The 20607-nt window shown below is 46.9% G+C and overlaps 1 protein-coding gene across 1 annotated transcript in view; it reads left to right on the forward strand.

The window, feature by feature from the left end:
* The window catches only part of LOC144168632 (transient receptor potential cation channel subfamily M member 2-like), a 59117-nt gene that overhangs the window by 16411 nt on the left and 22099 nt on the right, over positions 1–20607 (forward strand). Inside the window, 11 exon segments of the mRNA XM_077697578.1 lie at positions 718–808; positions 893–1008; positions 2042–2233; positions 3957–4085; positions 4368–4570; positions 8206–8458; positions 11398–11482; positions 12594–12598; positions 12983–13126; positions 16438–16668; positions 18800–18974. Of these exon segments, the coding sequence (XP_077553704.1) occupies positions 718–808; positions 893–1008; positions 2042–2233; positions 3957–4085; positions 4368–4570; positions 8206–8458; positions 11398–11482; positions 12594–12598; positions 12983–13126; positions 16438–16668; positions 18800–18974 (1624 nt within the window).

The raw sequence follows: 20607 nt of genomic DNA on the forward strand, positions 1-20607 counted from the left end.
TTGTTTTCTCCAGTGGATGTAGTATTTCATTTCGCAAAAATCAAGCATCTATGATTTTTTTTTCTAAAGGAACACGGTAAATATCCCTTGTGTTTTAATTTTCGCTCTTATATTTGCATAATACGTTGTTCTTGTTCACCAATGTTGACAAGTACGTATGAACATACAAACCAGACTTAGAGGTTTAGATTTTTAGGTGTGAGTATATAAAACTATTCCGCAGACTTCGATCCAATTTCGCCGAGTAGCTGAATCGAGTCACAGACAGACAGACAGACAGACAGACAGACAGACAGACAGACAGACAGACAGACAGACAGACAGACAGACAGACAGACAGACAGACAGACAGACAGACAGACAGACAGACAGACAGACATACTGAGAGACAGACAGACAGACAGACAGACAGACAGACAGACAGACAGACAGACAGACAGACAGACAGACAGACAGACAGACAGACAGACAGACAGACGAAAATTTCTGGGTTTAAATAGCCCAAGAAAGACATTGTCTTTAAAAATTGACTGGGATATTGCAGCGCAGCAGCGGTCGTAAGTCAATGGAGGAGGCCTTCGTCCTGCAGTAGGTTTAAATAAGCTGATGCCGGTCATATCTCCCCTAGAGAGTCCGTTTACGCACTAGAAGGGCTATCGGCAATGCTAATGCGACCCTGCTTTTACTTTACTTTCGCAGACGCAGGATCAAATGTACTTTACTGTGATCAATATCCACCACCACAAGAACAACTTGCTGCATCTGGACGAAATTCTGCTCAATGCCGTGTTTAAGAGTGAGTAACCGAGCACCCAAATGCCACTGCTATTAGCAAGCAGCAGGTAAGAAAGAGCTAACGCATCTGCACCACCACCGACATACGCAGCCCAAGTCAGAAACCACCAGGCACACCAGATAAAGAAGGACCTACTCTTGACACTGGATTGGAATTGCCCACAGGTGGCGATGACGAAAGTGTTTTCAAAGGACTTCGCCGAAAAGTACAAGGTAACCACATGTTGCACATCTGTTTTGGAAACTGACCTTCTTAGGAGATTAATCACGCAAACCTAACCTAAAAATAAGATACCAAAAATAAATGAAATAAGCAGGTAACCTCAGAAATAATTTTTAAGCCTTCCTACACCCAAGTGCTATCTCCTACACCCAATGATGTTTTCATTACGTGAGATTCCAAATAGTGAGATGATAGCAAAGGCGCCGACTAATCGGACTGCCGTGCGTGTAAGCGATTCAAGAATCTGGGCCTAGGTCTTAAAATCAGGGTAGACACGCGTTGCCTTTTCTTTAAATGCGCTTTCAAATAACGCTGCTTGTTTTGGCGCACATTCACCGATCGTGTTTCAGTGAGGGCAACAAATGTTGTCGGACCCCCTTTCCCATCTACCAATAAATACTCCCATTTTGACCTGGCTGGAGTTCTTTAAGCTGCTCGTGTAGCTGTAACGGAGTCATCTTTTTTTATTGCGTCATTTTTGCTACTTTTGAGCCAGTTTCACCACAAAAGCAGAAAGTTTGTGCAAGTCTATCTGTACAACAAAGCAGCCAAGATGCGGTCAGCGTCGACATAGGGCTCGCTAGGTGCGGTATTTGCTTAGCTTTTCTTAGTTGGATCAAGCTGAAAAATAGAAAAACGTCATAGCATTGACCGCAGAGTTCGCATTTGCTAATCTGTTCTCAACACTTACGCAAATACTTCATAAGAAGGGACATTGTTACGTTTACGTTCTCTATGTAAAATACCTTGTTTAACGAGGCTTTCCCCACTAAACCTGACATCTGAACCAACCCCTTCTTTTCGGGGGCGGTCGTGCGAAATGCCAATTTTCACCACCTAATGTTTAGCCGCGACGTTTTTACTATGACAAAAGGCAATGGCCAGGGGATTCGAAGTGTACTCGTTCCTGGTTTTTCCTTCGAGTTCATAACTGTTTAGGTTGGGGGGGGGAGGGGTGGGGGGGGGGCTGAAAATTTTATTGGTGGCTCGCCTCGACCAAGGAAGGTAAATCTGTCTTTGCAGATAGACCGAGAAGACTTTGAGTACGCGCTGCTGAAACCGAAGCGAGAGGAGTTCCTGCATATCTTTCTCAACAGAGGCTTCCAGATCCACAAGTATTTGACGCCAAAGAGGCTGCGGCAGCTGTTCACAAAAATACAACACGAGGATTTCTTCCGCTCCGTTTGCTGGGAAGGGGCGCTTGGACACACTGCGGTAAGCGCGAATTTGCTTACACTTGACTATGTCTTCTTATAATTACCCATGGAAAACCTGCCCAAACGATGTTAATGGCAAAAACGTTGGAAAGGTGAAATGACAAAAAACACGCTACACAAGTAGTAACGTGGGGCTTCGCAAGAAGGTTCATCACGTGCTGAATGGTGGTAGCAGCAGTAGTAGTAGCAGTAGTAGTAGTACGCATTGGCCGACTGATAACTGTCATGTGTGTGCCGCACTGATCCGATTCCGGCAAGAGAGAGTACTATGCAATAATGTAATAAGGGTGGGGAAGGGGGGGGGGTGCGGAACAGTAAGAGTTCAGGTGCTTAATTTATGGCGATAGGTCTGAAAATTGACGTAGAAAGAGGGAATGGAAAGCAGTTGGCGCTGACTTGATGGCCTCAAACGATTTTTTTCTTTGTTGTTGTTTTTATATCATGTAGTATTCTGGGATACTGCGTGCTATGAAGTCTCCCGCACCGTGCAACTGATAAAAATACTCTTGCAATAATTCTCTTACAAGATATTCTTACAAGACTAACATAAGGGCAACACTAGAATATGCTTGTACCATATGGGACCCCTGGACTGTGACAGACAACGAAACTAGAGAGAGTACAAAGCTTAGCAGCCCATTTTGTAGTTGAAACTTATACACGGTATTTTAGCGCATCACAAACAAAGGAAAACTTAGGCTGGAATACACTACAAAATCGTAGAAAGACATTCAGACTATAATTTTTCAACAACATATACCATGCTAAAACTACCCTCAATCGTGATACCCACATAAAATCACCAGATTACACTTCTGCAAGGCGTGACGACACACTTAAGATTAAAGAGTACAGATGTAAAACTGAGTTTTTTAAGATTTATTTTTTTCCTAAGACGGTCAGTGAGTGGAACAAATTGCCCCGTGATGTTCAGCCGTTTGATTTTTTGTTGCTTTCCAGAACCGCTGTATTTTGCTTCAGGGTTTTTTTCCATCCTCTTCGCTTGTATCAGAAATTTGCCCTGAACTGCAATTGTTGTCTACACGTGTGCTGTACTAACTGCTTTCAATGTGTACTGCTCCCCCCCCCCCTCTACTGTAAGGCCAAACTGGCGCTGTGGGTACAGTCATAAATAAATTAATTAATTAATTAATTAATTAATTAATTAATTAATTAATTAATAATTGTAGAAATGGCATGCCAAATGGGGGCTTAAAAATGCCCCGCTGCTTTTTGTTTTCTCTTTGCAAATTAAGTTATTTTGTTCGCCGATATTGCGAGGTATGCAGAAAAACTGAAAGAAACAAACATAGTTGTCATGAGCGACAAGTGAAGCGCACGCTTGGACGGCCCAGCTGGTGCGCCAGCCACGAAAAGATTGAGCGGCCAAGCTCCGGCGAAACAGCTGCTAAACCCTGGTCTAGTCCCGTGTACTACCGTAGCCGCGAGGTGTGGGGCCAGCTGAGCTGCGGCGCCTTTCCGCGCCTGATCACGTGGCATGCCGTCACACCTTCCGCAGTTTCGCTGACATCTCAAGGCCATTGCGACACGATGAATGAACTTGCGAGACATGGCGTAGCAGAGCTTTCGCTCTAATGACGTAATTGCTCGTAAACTTTAGCCCAATCTAGGAAGTTATTCTACGAAAGAGCGATAAAACTTAAATGCTATGAATGGCAACTCGTACTCCGCCGCGCAACTTTTTTCACCCTGCTTTTCAGTTGTCCAAAATTGGTAAGAAGTTCATCGAGGTGGATCTGAATTGGTTAATAGAGACAATGACCGGGCTTCGTGACTTCGTCGATAAGGATGAGCTGTTAATGAACACCGTTATGGGCATGTACGTTCAGGTAAGACGCATGTTCGCGCATATTTTCGGTAACCAGGGTTATAATAATTAGGCTGATGCTCCAGTCAGGTATAATACCGTAATTTTCCGCATCCCAGTTGGTGTGTGCCATTCACCGTGTAACAACAGTTTTCTTACTCGAATAAAGTTAAAGGAACACTTCGTCCACTTATACGTACGACAGGATAAGACTTCTAATCAACCCTATCGATTCGATTCGTAGAACCTTTCTATTCGTTACATCGAAATTATCTTCACCGCTGTTCACCAACACATTTCGCAGGACGCTGCGGCGGCTGAGCGCAAGGCGCTCGTCATACTTAGCCTCTGGGCAGCCTTGACGAATCGGCGAAAAACGGCCGAGGTCCTGTGGAAGAACAGCGACCAGCCCGTCCACCTGGCGCTCCTCATATCCATGACGTACGAGAAGCTGACCACGTACGTCACCGAGGGCACCACCAAGCAGGAGCTGCTCGGGACGAGCAGGTGAGCGGAGGCCGCTGGCGCTGCTTCGTCCTGCCCGCCGTCGTAGACCCGCAGGCTGACGGCGTGTCCATTCCGTCACAAAATGGCCGCTGCTTAGCTCAGCTAACCTATAGGGTATACAGAGCGAAAGCTTGGCTTAGCCAGGATAAGTATTGGCTTTCCTTGGTTAACCTTTGATTTAGCTGCAACCGTTATACTATTCGCCCAAACCCTGCCTTTGTCTGCAGTTGTGGTCCCGCTACCAGCGTTTTCCTAACCGAACGGCTCGCCGGGCGATATCGCGTGGTGAACAGACGCCCCTTGCTGACGAAAGCTCAAAGCTTCCAGTACTTACGCAACACTGAGAGAAAACGGCCCGGCCTCGCTCTTTTCGTGGTCAAGCTCGCAAGCAAGCGGCGAATCACGTGGTCAGACGCGAACCAGCTACGGAGAGCGCATGCGCCAATCCGGCAGCAGCCAATGCAGCCGGTTATTATTTTTATTTTTTTTGGGGGGGGGGGGGGGGAGGGAGAAGGGGGGGGGGGGCGCTAACGCGGCTTTCGGCGGAGCTCTGTCGGAGGAGCTCGGCCCGGTTATTCGCGGGATGCGTTGGCAAGGGTACGGCGCAGCTGCGGTCAAAAGAAGGTCAAATCTACCGCTACGGCGAAACCACTCGACGAGATTAGTAAAGCTTTGCCTAAAATCAAGTAATACAGCCACACCTGCGAGAGTGGATACCCGGTTCGAATAGCCTTTATAAAACACTGCACGAATCATGTAGTGTAAATACAATCGGAGACATGGGAGTGTGATTGCCCACGAATAGGATATTAATAAATAACCAAAGAGAACAGTTTACTATGTTTTCCACGGCTATTTTGGATGTAACACAGGCGTGCGGTAAACGGACCCGAAGCATGGACCTCTGAAAAAACGAGTGCAATGTCACTACAGCAATCCTCCAGCAGCCGTATACAGAACAGCAGCCGTGACATTGGAACGACGCGGTATTGGCGTGCAAATGCATGTATTCCCCGGTTAGAAATCACGCAGCGCGTGCCCGTTATTCCTGCCTGGGCTAGGGCTCAAAACAACGCGCACTATGCGCGTTACTTAATGGTTAAAGTGCAGAGCACTTGAGTGGCTCGCCTTGTCGTCGTAGTTCGCTCGCTGGACCCAAATAGAGCCACACGACGTTCTGACGTCGCAGCGTCCCACACGGGCTTCGAGTTTATATAGTCATGAGCATTCGAAACTCGTGAACCGCTGGCACTTGTCATACATATCCCCCCGTTGTTTAGCGCTAAGAAAACTGCAGACACATTTGAGGCAAAATATGCCAAATTACCGTAATTACCCGATTCTAACGCGCACTTTTTTTCGGAAAAATAGTTAGAAAAATCGCATGTGCGTTAGAATCGGATACGAAACCGAAACTGCCGGAACAACGGATATTTTGTCCCGCCCATCGCCATCTCTAGATTGCGCCAAAGCTTTTAGCAACGATTTTTCGGACGCAGGAAGCATAGGCGCCTAGGCTTTTCTATCGGCGTTCACACAAACCGTCAAATCGTTCCACTTGCGCGCTCGATAACAGCAGTGGCAGCAGCGGCTCTCACGCGTTCAAAACGAGCGGTCGGCTGAAGCATGCGCCTCTGGAGATGCTCGCGGGATGGGCGTGCGAGGCGTGGGCCACGATCCCATCGACCATGGTTGAACGTTCGTTATGAAGTGTGGCATCGCGAATGCGCTTGACGCCACCAAGGACGAGATGTGGTCAGCGGAGAGCGACGAGGAGTGAGATGAGTGACATTACTTCGAGAAATAAATCGCCCGTTTCTCCCGCATTCGTTTTTCTTGCTCACAAAGTTCCGTGCGCGTTACAGTCGGAGGTGCAAGTTTTTTCGGTTTTTTTCCCGGGAAAATCGGGTGCGCGTTAGAATAGGGGGCGCGTTAGAATCGGGTAATTACGGTAACCGGAAGCGCCCGTGCTCATTTAGTTAGGAACGCTCTTTTTTTTATTGCGCCATTTTGCCCAGGGCATCAGAGGAATTGAAAAAAAAACGGAAGTGGTGGGAGGCAAGCGGCTTCATGGGCTAAAGAATGCCGTATAGGCCAGTTTCAGCAAGAAAGTCCAAGAGCTGCCTGTAAAGAGGACCATGCGTCCACCGATGAATATCGGGCGGGCGGTCTGGTCGGTGTCCTGGGGCTACCATGTGCCGGATTCGGGCTGGTTGGAGTCCTGGACATGTCCCCAGGAGGTGGTCTAGTGTCACCTCCGCAGCGGAAACAGGGCAGTAGGGGCAGGTCGCATAGATAACCGCGAGGCCAGAAGTCGATGTTGCACGAACAGCAGGCGTGAGTGCAACGCCCAGGCGAATTCTCCGGAGCGTGACCTCCTCACGGCGGGTTAAGCCGGCAGGAAGGTCAGTCCCACGCGGAGGAAGAAGGGTACGCGTGAAGCGCCGAAGAGGCTCTTTCTTGATTAGAAGAGCGTCCTGCAGGGACAGCTGCAGAAGCGGGAGCGGGAACATAACTTGCGGAGGATGAGCAGCCAAGTCGGCCTCGACGAGAGTGGGCGTGCTATGGCGGGCCCAGAGGATGCGGACAAGGCACGGGAACGATTGCAGTATCCGGTGCACATCGCTTGTAATGCCCAGTGTGCTGTATACACGCCGTATCTCGCGAGTAGCCTGTGTTGAATCGGTATAGATGATCAGGCAAGACGGTGGGTCAACACATAGACTAGGGCCTAGGGCACACAAGCCGTCACGGTGGCTACCAGCTCTGCCAAAACTGACGGAAGTCGTGCCTCTGTAACATAACTGCATGTCTGGTTTACAGATGGCATAGCAGGGCAAACTAGGCTCGTGTGGATGATGCCATTGTCCACCCCTACATCCACATGGGCCTGGAGGCCATCTTGTGTGTTGATAGGGAGGGGTGGGTTGGTCTGATGCCCTAGGCGAATACTTTTTATACGCCGGTAGCCTGTGGGCGGTGCCATGGCGGTGACTCAGCTGGACGCGGTATCAGAGGTGATGCGGGGTCATAGTAGTGCGCTAGTGCGGCGGCGGCAGGAATCGATTTAGTTTTTAGACGTGCCGATCGACGCTGGTGTGCAAGTTCGTCCAATGTGTTAATTTGTGTATCAGCTTGCAGGGTCGGAATGCAGGTCATGCGAGGAAGGGCGGTGATCACTCGCATTGCTTCCCTGTTTGCGGTTTCGGGCTGGTTTTTATGATAGTAAGCGAAAAAAAGTGGCAGTGCAACGCCAGCACGTGCGAGAGGAAAAGCAAGCACAAAATAAACCGAGCTCCCACTCGCGCAGCGTAAGGCAGGAGACGCGCAAGCATTGCAAAGGCGGGAAATTCGAAATGCGTTGGGCAAACCTCCGTTGAATTCAACTGGAGAGGAATGAGACAGAGCGGCGAAGAGCGTGACGTGTGGTAATAGTGAACGGATAACGGCGCCACAGCCCATTTAGGCGAATTATTGCTCTGAACTTCCAACAGCTTTCACATTTAGTGGAACGGCTTTAATTTTTTAATAGCTATTTAACTTTTTAACGGGAAACCACAGTTTGCGGGTATATCTATTACAGCATAGCAGGCTATGAGCTTGCAGGCACTCCCTGTCGACTCTTTTCTTGGCAGGCAATTCGCAGCGATGGCGACGGGCGTGTTCAACCTCTGTTACTTGGACTCCACGTGCCGGGCCTACGACATCCTGAGCGTGCACAGCATGGACTGGAAATACAAGACAGCCGTGGACATCGCTGCCGAAGCTCGGAACCGCACGTTCCTCGCCCACCCCTGCTGCCAGAAATGGCTCACGAACCACTTCTTCGGCCGCATCAGCGTTCGTGAGATCACCTGGGGGTTTTTCAGCGTCCCTCTCGGGCTGAAGGTGATTGAATGTTTGCGTTGTTCGCCTAATCGCCACAGCTGTGGTTGTTTCCGACATTGCTATTTGCACGCCTTCACTGCATATTCAAAAGTGCGTTCATTACAACATTTAAGACTGCACAGTTCTCATCGATGAACGCGATTGGCTTTCTCGGTACACTAAACCCGTTTCGCGGTATGTGTGTCTGCCCTAGTCCAGCCTCTTGCGCCGAGCCATCGGCGTGTGAAGTCCGGTGAAAGTGGACAGTAGGACATTGTGACGAATAAGGTGGAAGGAGTGGGGGGAAAAGGGGGTTTGGAATCGACAAGAGGGTTGGGTAGGGAGCGGAGGAATGTGGTAGATAAGGCGGGTAAATCAAATTTAGTTCGTTAACGCAAATCCGTCACACCACGGACATCGCTATTCTAGCAGTGCAGACCCCACTGCCTCAATTGTACCGTATGAGCTGGTGACGTCTGCTTGCCGCAACTGTTCTTCATCGGCTGTTCTTCCCTAGCCCTATTTGACTTCTGGTGGTAGCTGCGGCTGTCTCAAATACGACGTAGAATGGGGCTAGTCGGTGATGTTTTCTATTGAATTGCGCTAGGTATACAAAGACAAGTACGACGCTAACAGGACTGGGACGAGGCGTTGCGCCTCGTCCCAGTCCTGTTAGCGTTTTATTTGTCTTTGTATACGTAGCGCAATTCAATATGAAACTGTCTCATATAGTTAGGTAGGGGCGACGTACAGTGCTCACGGACTAAACGCGACACTGCGAGCGCGTGGCTGCCGGTACACGCAACGCCGCCCGTGGACGCCCGTGGAAGCTAGGTGTTGCATTGTGGTATACCGCGAGGATGAGAGCGTGTTGACCGTACGCTTACTGCTTCCGGTTGCCAATGAGGGGGACTGTGGTTCCCCCCGCGTTCACAAAGCTGACGTTCTGCACCCGGTCCCTCAGCTCACGCGCACCACTTTGCTGACTAGCCCGGGCAGTATCGTAAGCTGTCGCTATTCGGCTGGCACTCGCCGCACCCGTTCGCACACGCTTCTTTGTCATTGTTAACGCTTTTGACGACTGTACATACCCACCATTGGTATGAAGACCCCAAACCAAGGAATAAAAGCCTTCCCGCTAATGCATTTGCGTTTAAAAGTAAAGCCGACTTTAAAAAATCAATGTAAGCTTGGTTTTTGTAAGCTGGCTATTCCACATTGTCTGTTGCACAGTGAAGCCTACTCACAATTTTGCTGAACGCTTCCCCGGTGGGGCGGCGCGGTTTAATCATGAGTTTGTGGAAAACCAATAACCCGCAGATAGCCGCGCTGGTCATCCACCTTTGCAGAGTGCAACGGAACTGTTTTTAAAACGAAAGTGTTTTATGCCCGGGTACACCAAGATCTGAACGCCGTCATATCAGTCACGGAAATGACGTCGCCAGAAAAACTTCCATTGACACGGCTGCGCCCGGATTCGAGCCACGAACTCTCTCGCTGCAACGGGGGGTACACAGCGCCCTGCCCGCTGCGCTACGAATTCAAGCGCAACTTGATTTACGAACGCCTTATATCTTTCCCACTACTTTCTTCATTAAGATGCCTTCTAGGAGATGCTGCCGTCTAGGAGAAGTTAAGCGAAGTAATTAATCATGACACTAATGAGCGCCGACAGTTGGCACCTCGGTGCCAGCGTCTTCGTGAATTGATTCACCCTTCGCCACCTACTGCTTTCAGTTTCGGTTTCGGTTCCATTTCGTTCGCACGGTTTTCAAGGGGCTGTGATTTCTGTCGGATTTACGCAATGTTCTGGCGCGTGCAGTCCAGTGTCTAACGTTGATGCGTCTAACGGTGCCATACCGACGTAATATAAATAGCGATGAGCAAGTTTATATGGGTGCACAAAAAATGCTCCTGTGACAGAACATTTCCCTTTCGCGTTTTATCGATTCCTATGAAAGAGGCACCAACCACACTTTGTTTGCTCATAATGCCCCATACTCAAGGGGGGATTTCTTTTCTCTTTTATAAACAGTTGACGACCGAATATTCGCGCTCTTAAGGATTGGGAAATTTTCTGAAAAACAGGAAGTCAGAAAAAGCAAATGTGCCCACAAAAGTTCAATTTATTGCTCACTACTGCGTGGGTGGGTGGAAAAAGTGATAAATGCGCTTCTGACGAGCTTCCGGATACGCTTCCGGACGAGCAGGTCTGCCCGAATTTCGGCGAGAGTCATCGTGTCGCCGTAAGCTGACCAAGGAGTTGCGAGCGTTTGCATGAGCTCAGCTTGCGTCAGTTGCGTTCCTGCAGGCGACTCTTCGCTCTCAGACTCCGCCAGCACTTGGCGAATGATTTCTTCATCCCTGAGTTCCAATTCGCTTTCCAAATTCGGCGCGCACGCACTCCAAGTGGTTAATGTGACCGTGTGCAGCGTAGTTTTCGACGAACAATACTTTGCCGCCTTCTCGATCAAATTTGCGATCTAGTTGTCTCACATAGCTTTCAAAAAGCTGCTGGGTTATCTAGGCCTTCTTGTTGGCCTTGTAAAAACTTACCAAGTAACTTCACGCCTTACCAAGTAACTTCAAAAGTAACTTCACGCCTTGGGCGTGAAGTTACTGCCAGTGGCGACGCAGTTCAGTATGCGTGGTAGCCGGCCTGGCGGACGCTTGGATAGTCCGGAAAATCGAACAATCCTAGCGTGTCCGAAATTTCGAGCTGCGTAATATATTGAATGTATGAGCTATGTCCTGATGCCGGGTAAACGTCCGAATAATTCAAGCATGTCCGAAAAATCAGGCGGCCGAAAAATCGGTCGTCAACTGTATATAGCCACGTAAAAGTTGCCCACTTCGGGTTGTTCTCGAGGAGGCTGCTCTGCGTAAAATTTAGTTACATTGCATAAATACGCACTTTCAACCATATGCTGTTATTGTATTCATTTCTTCCTATTATATAGGTTGCCCTCTGCGCTTTCACCGTGCTACCCATGTATATATGGGTGCGCTTCAAGAGCGACCCCGATCGTATGGAATACGGAGATGGTGAGCGGTTGCCTGGCAACAATTTTATAAATGATCGCAATGTGTTCGCACTTTATTTCAAACAAATTATTCCTCTTCCAGATGAAGAATGCGAGAGAGAGTGCACCGTCAACGTATCGGAAAACGTGTAAGTCGGCTGGTCGCTGTTGTTTTTCAAATGCATCCTGCAAACACATTTGGCAGTGTTTACACTGCGCCAATTTAAATGAAAGCTTAAAGAACGTTTTGTTATAGCTGCACCGTTTTGAGTGAACAGTATCACGGAAACTCGAATTCCAGGTTTTTCCTTAGAAATGTAATGCGAGAGTGTTTGCGCCAAACAAGTTACAGATACAGTTCTTCAGTAGAAGGTAAAGTTGAGCTAGTTAGATCGGATTCGTATTTAAAGTGCAGGCAGATGATACACAGAAAGCACTCGTGTTGTCTTCTTATGTATCGTCTGTCTGCGCTTTAAATAGGAATAGCGTTCGTGTTTTGGTAATAAGGTGCAAAAACTTTCTGAAAAAGAGCAATAATTCGGTTATTTGTGCTGTTTTCGCTAGACTAAAATTTCCGAATACCACGCAGAGGTGGGAGTCGACGTAACGCGAAGCTTTCATTGTGCCGTGCCCGGGTTGAAATTATCTGTCGTGGGACATTTGTTTTTTAGTGTTATTGTGCTTGACGTAGGTGCTGATTTTTCGATGAGCCGAGCACGTCGATAAATACGAGACGTAAGGGGAAGTTTTAGCGCCTCTGTCTCCCTGATGGAAACGCCACCAGCTCCGAGTTCTGAACACGTGATACAGGCAGGAACTAAGGCTGCCCAGCTTTAACATGTCACCATAGAAGCAGAGTTCTTCGAAGCTCGCTTCAGTGGGACTACTCGCCGAAGTCTATGCACATTACAAACTCCACAATTAGTTAATTCACATACTTTGGTACACGGAGGAGCTAGTAAAATGGACGCGGAACAGGAGACAAATATTCGATTTGGTCAGAGGCCGTTCGGTACCGTACACGTATAAAAAAAGCTGTACACTGCGGGGCAGGAAGCGAACTGCAAAATCCTCTAAATCACTTATTCGGTAATAACGAGTTCAGCTTTTCACGTACATGTGCCGTTTTGCAGGCAGGGTGACCGCTACGACACAGGAATCACAGCGGCTCAGGAAGGCTTATTCATTCGGCCGAACACCCCACTGTACATGATGGTATACCTGATGTGGACAGCCCCCATCACCAAATTTTGGGTCCACCAAGTAAGAGCAAATGGCTAATGTTGTTTGCCTTTTTCGATTTTTCCTTTGGTTACTATCATCTAGGCCTGGCACAAGTATTTTTTTTATGGCTGTAGATTGTTGACATGTTCGCATAGCGCTGGTAATCAACTCATGGCCGGAGTTTTAACGTGTGCGGTATCAACAGAGTTGGCCCTACTGACTTTTTCTCCTGCTTGTGAATAAGTTCTATCCAACCTAAAGCGCTGACGCTTTGTTCTGCAAACCACGTGTCTTGCAGATATTCTACGTCCTCTTTCTGGGAGCTCTCAGCACTGCCGTATTGTGGCCCTCCTGCGGGAGCAAGCTGCTGGACACGGCGTGCGTGGTCTGGATTTTTCTCATCGCAATGGAGACGGTCGACCGCACGTTTCGCTTGTACCGTGTAAGCGACCGACGCGATGCTCCTCTTCGTTCTCGTTCTGCCCCGGAGACCAAGCTGCTATTCAGTTTAGAGAACTTTGTTTCCATCGTCGTTCTTGTTTGTGTTCTATTGTTGTTTTCTGTTCCTGCACTAGCTGTACCACTTTTAAGGAATACAAAAGTACTACGTATGTCACACACAGCTAAGTATTATGCCCTGCTGTTTTCATGTTTTCATGCGCTAACTCCTTTAATCAACGACCCATTCACCGTTCGAGGCCATCTCAATGTAGCTAAAAACATGATAGCATTCACTTACGTGAGAGATATCCCCTGGGCAGTTTCGGAGAATGGACTGCGAGGTACTGTGGAATAAAGTATTATGCAGCTCAGTCGGTGTGGAAACTTCCCGTCACCACCGCTCACCTCACTGCTGTCCCCCTCTGCGGCCAAATGATGGAGTCAGTGGACAGACACTAAATCTCGCGGCTTGGCCGTATCAATGCGTTTTTAACACACAGCTATGTCATTAGCCGCAGCAAAAAGGAGTTTTTAGACAGCCCCTCCAACAGCTATCCATGTAACGGACTTGGCGGTTTCCATTTCTCACAGTGTAGAGCTTAGGATTGTTACGATTTGTTAGAATCTACAATGCAGAGGCCTGGGTTCAAGGAACAGCAGCGGCGAAATGCTGGTTGGCATCGCCGAAAGCAATAAGCTTCGAATTATGAATACGTTTTTCTGCAAAACAAAACAATACAAAATTGTCCTGGAAAGGCCCAAATGGCGAGCAAAATATTAAATTTATTTCCTTTTAACAGGCGTTCAACGCATGGTACATGCGTGGAATGCCTGTAAAAGCAACACCGCCGACTTCCATACATTCAACGTTCAAACAGTTTAGGCAACATTGAAGCATGGAGGAAGTTCGAAAACGACAAGGAAAAAGCTCGCAAAAATAGAATGTAGGCATTCCGGGATGAGAATGACAAAATAACAAACAGTATGGATTATATACTACAAATAGTGGAGGAACTCAAAGACAGGTTTTGTCATTACTGATGTCGGACCGGTCCCGCCTGAGAGATGATGTAGCGGCCGCCCTGAAAGCAATGAAGAACAAAAAAGCTGCAGGAGATCACAGAATTACGGCTGATACATGGTGTCATGGTGGGGACATTGTGCTGCCGAAGCTTTCATACCTATTCTCACAGTTCCTCAATAGTTTAGCAGTGCCAAAGGCATTAAAAAAACGCGAGTTTACTTCTTCTACATAACAAAGGTGATGTCAAACAGCTTAAAAACTAGTCTCATCAGCCTGCTCTCAGTTGTTGATAAGTTATTAACAAAATTCTAAGCCGCATAAGTGCGACCTTAACGCTTCAACACCCACGAGAATAGACGGGCTTTAGGAAACGTTGCTCGACTTTACATGTTATTCACGCTACCAACAAGGTATTAAAAAAATGTTCAAAGTATAACAAACCATTGTACATAGCATTTATAGATTATGGAAAAGCATTTGACTCAGAGCCCACTTCATCTGTAACGCGATCATGGTGCCAAAAAGCCATACATTGCGCCCCATCAAAAAAAAAAAGAAAAAACCCAAAAAACCCCGCAAGGGTTCCCGGCAAGGGGCCACAATATCTCCGCAATTAGCCACAGCCTCTCTGGAGTGCGTGTTCAAAAAGCTCAAGTTGAGGAAAGGGGGGTACGGCTAAATAGGAAAAAATTCACCCGCATTTCCCCGAAGGGGAGCATGGGGAAGTGCGAATGCACGGGTGATGCGAAGGAACTCTTCTTGGCCAATCGCCCTAAGTGGGTATGTGGTGGGGTCGCTTTCGCTTTCGCATGGGGAAGTGCGAATGCACGGGTGATGCGAAGGAACTCTTCTTGGCCAATCGCCCTAAGTGGGTATGTGGTGCGGACGGACGGACGGCGGTGGACGCGTGATTCAGGGTCGCTTAAGATAATACTGATTGTGGAATTAAAAGCTATTTAATTCCACACTAGCCTGGTCAAAGTTTCAATGACTTGTGGGCTTGGCGCCTCGTGATCCCGATGTATGCTATAGGATTCAACCAGGGCTTCAATCCCATCTCGGTGAGGTATATTTGTGTACAGAGAAGTTACATCTATAGTTACAAGGAAGGCGCCATCAGAGATTTTTATGTTGTTAATTTCCCGTAGGAAGTGGTTAGTATCACGAAGATATGCCGAATGGGTAGCGAAGGAACTCTTCTTGGCCAATCGCCCTAAGTGGGTATGTGGTGGGGTCGCTTTCGCACTTAAAAACTCTTCTTGGCCAATCGCCCTAAGTGGGTATGTGGTGCGGATGGACGGACGGCGGTGGACGCGTGATTCAGGGTCGCTTAAGAAGTGCATTCGCACTTAATATATGAGACACTTAAGATTGACGACATTGTCTTGTTCAGTCAAACAAGTTGTAAATTACAAAGCATGCTTCACCGATTGTGCTCGGAAAGGTTGGTTGCAGGATTAAAAATAAACATAAAAATGAACGGTTATGTTCAAAAAGAATGCCAAGGAACACGACTTCAAGGCCCGTAACGAAATCTTGGAAACTATATGCGATTACGTCCATCGTGGACAAGTCATAAGTGGTGATCCCAATCATGGAAAAGAAGTTACCCGTAGAATAAGAACGGTGTGGGCTGCCTTCGGTAGGAATTTTGATTTCCGTAATAGTAAGCTTCCTCTGTTCCTCAAAAAGCTGGTATCTATTGCGTTCTTCCGGTAATGCATGATGTAACAGGAAGAAACTTGGGGCTTGAAAGAAAACTTATATCGACTCAACAGGATATGGAAAGAGGAATGCTAGGGGTCACGCTAGGGGATAAGAAAACAGCTGCGTGTATTCGGGAACAAACTCCTGCAGAAGACATTCAAGCTCAAATTAAGCGAAGAAAACGGGCATGAGCGGGACACGTCATGCGCATGGGGGACACCAGGTGGACCATCTGTTTAACGGAGCGACTGCCAATAGACCGTAAACGCCATAGGGGCCGGCGAAGGACTCGATTGAGGATCAACTACGGGAATTTGGAGGCAAAGGGTGGACTCAGCTAGCACGCGATATCCGTCGCTGGAGATCTTTTGTTTTGCAGTGGACACAACCAGGCTGATGATAATTACGCGATGACGATGGCGATGATGATGATGATGATGATAATGGTGGCGGTGGTGGCTTCCCATTTATGTCACTTATTTTTGAAGTCCAGCCTGTGTGTTTATGCGCGCGGATGGGTGATGGGGGAGACATTTTGTTATTTCTTCACTTGCAGCTATTCCATTGCATTCTTTTCGCAGATCAACAGGAACATGCCGATGGCCTCGAGATGCATCGAGGTCCTCGTGATTACATTTTTCGGCGTCACGTACATGCTGTCGAGGCTCCTTCGCGTCTGGCTATTCGAGAATCCCTACAACGGCAAAGTGGCCGCCTGTTTGGCACTACTATACTTCTTCTACCTCCAGGCGCTGGTCTACCTGCCCATATCACCGCAACTGGGACCGCTCCTCTACAAAATAAGACTCATGGTAAGGGCAATGGTACAATTTGCGTAAACGCGCGCTCTTATTTTAACTACTGAATATTAAGACTAAATTATTTCATTTTTTTTCAATACCTGTTCATTTTCCGGATTTTGTGCTGAATAAATCAACGTTCTTCCTCCTCTTTCCTGGAAGCATAAAACAAATCTGGTTTATACTGTTTTTCATTTGCATAGTTTCTTTTTTGTGTGTTTTCATTACTTTTTCAAAGGATACAAAGCGTAGCTTTACACTTTCAATGCTCCTACCTTATACCCAAACCTCTAGGATACATAACTGTCTTTTTATACTTATTTTCATTATACTCTAGTATCCTGTTTCTTTCCATCTCTGCAATTTTTCTTCTGCATGTAATTTTCCCAGTTTTTCTTGTTATTGTCTGGCAAGCAGATATTGACTTTTTTAGGACATTTAGTCGTGCCGCCATGAAAAATGCACGACTACAGTTAAGTTGAGACCGTGGGCAGAAAATTCTTTTTCTGAAATTGTGTTTTGTCGAAAGCGGTAAGGCAAAAAACACGGGGGGCGGGTGGCAGTTCGCTCGACGTATTCCCTTCGAGCGCCTCTAGTAATGCAGCAGCCGCTGAAGATAAGTTCATACAACGTTATGCAGACTAAGCACATGCCAGAATCTCAGGCGATCAGACGCAAAAAAAGCAAGAGAGCCGTCTCCTCCTTTTATCTGTGGCTCCCTTCTTGAGCAGCAGGCCAGCTTATCTCTTCTGCCTTACCGTGCGCTGCGTGCAGTGGCATGGATGGAATTTTTATTCCGGACGCCCCCCACCCCCCGATACCAGGCAGAGGCATGCGGGTGGCACGTTCAGGTAAAATCAAAGATTTCTTGCCTCACTTATGGCGTATATAGCGTCAAAAATTCACTGCAGGAAAGCCAACTTCTTCTGACGATGATGATGATTGGGGGCAAAGTGAAAGAAAATAAAAACGATTTCCGAGGTTAAAATCGAAACGAAAACGCTTCGAAAATCGAAAACTCTTTCCTGGGTCCCTCGCGTTATGAAGCCGACGTCTATATATCTGCACCATTCCGTGACGGTCGCGGCAATTCGGATTTAAACAGAAAAATCTTGCACACCTCCGTCTAACGCGAAGACGATAGTTCAACGCGAGGCTTTCTTAGCGCAAAGTCAAAATGGCGAATGGTCAAAGCGCCGCTGCGATCGAAAGTCCAAACTGCGTGAGAGTCCGTCAAAGCTCAGCGAGTTAGTCCAAACTCAGACAACCACCAAGGGATCCCTCGAGAGAAAGCTTCGCGTTCAACCGTCGTCGTCGTTAGGCGGAGGGGTGCATGATTTTTCATCTTACGCTAAGTGCCGAGTTGCATCATTTCTGGCCCAGAACCATTCCTTTCATTTACCTCAAGGGTGGCAGACTACACCACGTACAGTCTTTGTCAAAAGTCTATGGAACATTCCAAAAGTTAATGGGCCACAACAAATCCAAACTACAGACTTACTAATCGAGTAAGATTGAAATTGTTTACGCCATAAAGCAGGGAAGACACCTTAAGCGTTTGCTTTGAATTCTTGGTGGTTAATGAACTTTCGGCAAGGCGCGGAAAATTATGACAATCTTTACATGCACCGAAACTCGAAATCTGTCGCATAACGAAAATAAGCGTAGCACAAACCTGGAACCCCAGCGTCTTCCAGATGCGGTGAGCGGAGGGTGAAGTCCAAGAGCCCTTAACCCCCACCACCCATTCCAATCGGTTTCAACTTTGATCCAACGCCTTTTAAACCTGAATGCGCTTGTCAGTAATTTCAATACCTTTCGAAATTTGTGTTGTTTAGACTGAGCCCATTGAAGAACTGGTGTCTAGCTGGTTGCTGGCCAGCCAGGACACCATGTCACGTCGAGGCGTGACCGCGACCTCCATATTAAGCCAAGTATGCGGGACGAAAACAGTTAGCGTAAATACGAAACATATTTTGCATACAAAGAGCCGTGGTAGTGCAGAATAAGATTATTCTGAGCTTCGTCATTTTGTGCGATTACCACCTGAACTTCAACGGGGCTTTTTTGTCGCACGCAGCTCTACTCGCAAAGTTTAAGCCACTTGAAGTTTATTTATTCCTTTTTTTGTTTGTGTGTTCAGGTTCTCCGTGATTTCGCAAACTTCATGCGACTCGCCCTGCTCGTGATCATAAGCGGAGGAATCGTGATGCACGCCATACTGTACCCTGACTATCCACTTACTGCGGAGATCTTCCGAAGAATATTCCACAAGGCCTGGTTCTCCCTTTACCTGACGCCGAACGAAGATCTTGAAGGTAAATATTCTGAGCTCCCGATCCGCATAGACATTTTTTGCATCAACTGAAAAAAATGTGATTGTTCGGCATGACGCGTTATTTCCCATGCTTCATACACTCGTGTTAGCTGATGCGTCGTACTTCGATTTTCGCCGGCCAAACCTTTGCATTGCTCGGAATTTTTTTACGTAGAGGGCTTTCAATCATACGCCCTGCCAGAATATATCGAATTTGCTGTATTGCCAGCAGAAGCTAGTGCTGGGCCACGATGCGCACTGCTGTGGGGAACTACGCGGTCTTCAACAGGTGTCAGTACCTTGCCCATAATGTCTTGTCTCTCGTCTCAGCCAGAAAAAGTTATGCCGTAGGCCAAACCCGAAACCTCGTGTAGTAACGCAAGTTGTTGCCCACTGAACCACCACCGAAGTTTTCCCTAAGAGCGAACCAAATGCCTCCGTTATGTGCCACGTTTGGGGCCGGTTTCGCTTGTACGTAATGCCGCACCATTCGGATTTCGCAATGTCCACAAAAAAAAATCTGCAGAAATTCAGAGAATTATCTACTAATGCGTAGCATTCTTGTATGCCGCTTGTCTTGAGTGTCAGTTTTTACAGTCAGTTATTTTTTTTAATCCTGTCCGACCAATTATCTCCATTTACGCTATTATAACGATTCGAAGTGGAACACTCACAAAATCTGCATTACTGTGGAAATGCAGGGCGTTATACGGATTGCCATTTTCCCTAATCACTTAATATCTATCTTATTTTTTTAGTTTTTTCAAAATTTCGTTCCACCAATTATCTCCATCTGCGCTGTTATAACGATTACATTTTGGAACTTTCAGGAAATCTGCATTATTGGGAAAATGCAGGGGTTTGCACGGTTAGCCATTTCCCGTATTTTTTTATATTTTTCTTATTTTTTTAGTGTTTAAAAAATTCTTTGTACCAATTATCTAATTTAAGCTAATCTAAAGATTATAGGTGGACCTTCCGCAAATCTGCATTATTGTTGAAATGCCTTCCGTTATACGGTTTGCCATTTTCCGCATTTTTTTTTTATATTTTCGTTATTTATTTTTTTTTCAAAATTTCGTCCGACAAATTATCTCCGTTTACGTTATTATAACGATTGCATTTGCAACTTTCCAGAAATACGCGTTATTGTGGAAGTGCAGGGCGTTACACGGTTCACCATTTTCCGGAATTATATGTTTTTCTTAGTATCTAGTTTTTCAAAATTTCGTTCGACCAAATATCTACATTAACACTATTATAAAGATTACAGGGGAAACTTTCGCAAAATCTGCATTATTGGGAAATGCTCTGCGTTATACTTATTGCTATTTTCCGTAATTTTTCTGTACAAATTTTCTTCTTTTTTGGTTCCTTAAAATTTCGTCCGCCAATTATCTCCATTTACGTGATTATAACGACTACACTTAGAGCTTTTGCCAAATATGCATTTTTGTGGAAATGCAGGTTCCTGGCTGTGGAGGTACTCCGCAAAGAATGCTACGCATTAAGACAGTCCAGTCCTGTATATGCCACTTCAGACGTCTGGTGCATAGGGATAGCACTTACCCTTAAAAAGGGCAATGGTTAAGGACCTTTGATGTGGCTCTTTCGGACGCCGCACCTTGAGTGTA

The sequence above is a fragment of the Haemaphysalis longicornis genome, unplaced genomic scaffold, assembly GCF_048455015.1.
Source record: "Haemaphysalis longicornis isolate Haplotype H1 unplaced genomic scaffold, Haemaphysalis longicornis Haplotype H1 scaffold_2, whole genome shotgun sequence".
NCBI classification, from domain to species: domain Eukaryota; kingdom Metazoa; phylum Arthropoda; class Arachnida; order Ixodida; family Ixodidae; genus Haemaphysalis; species Haemaphysalis longicornis.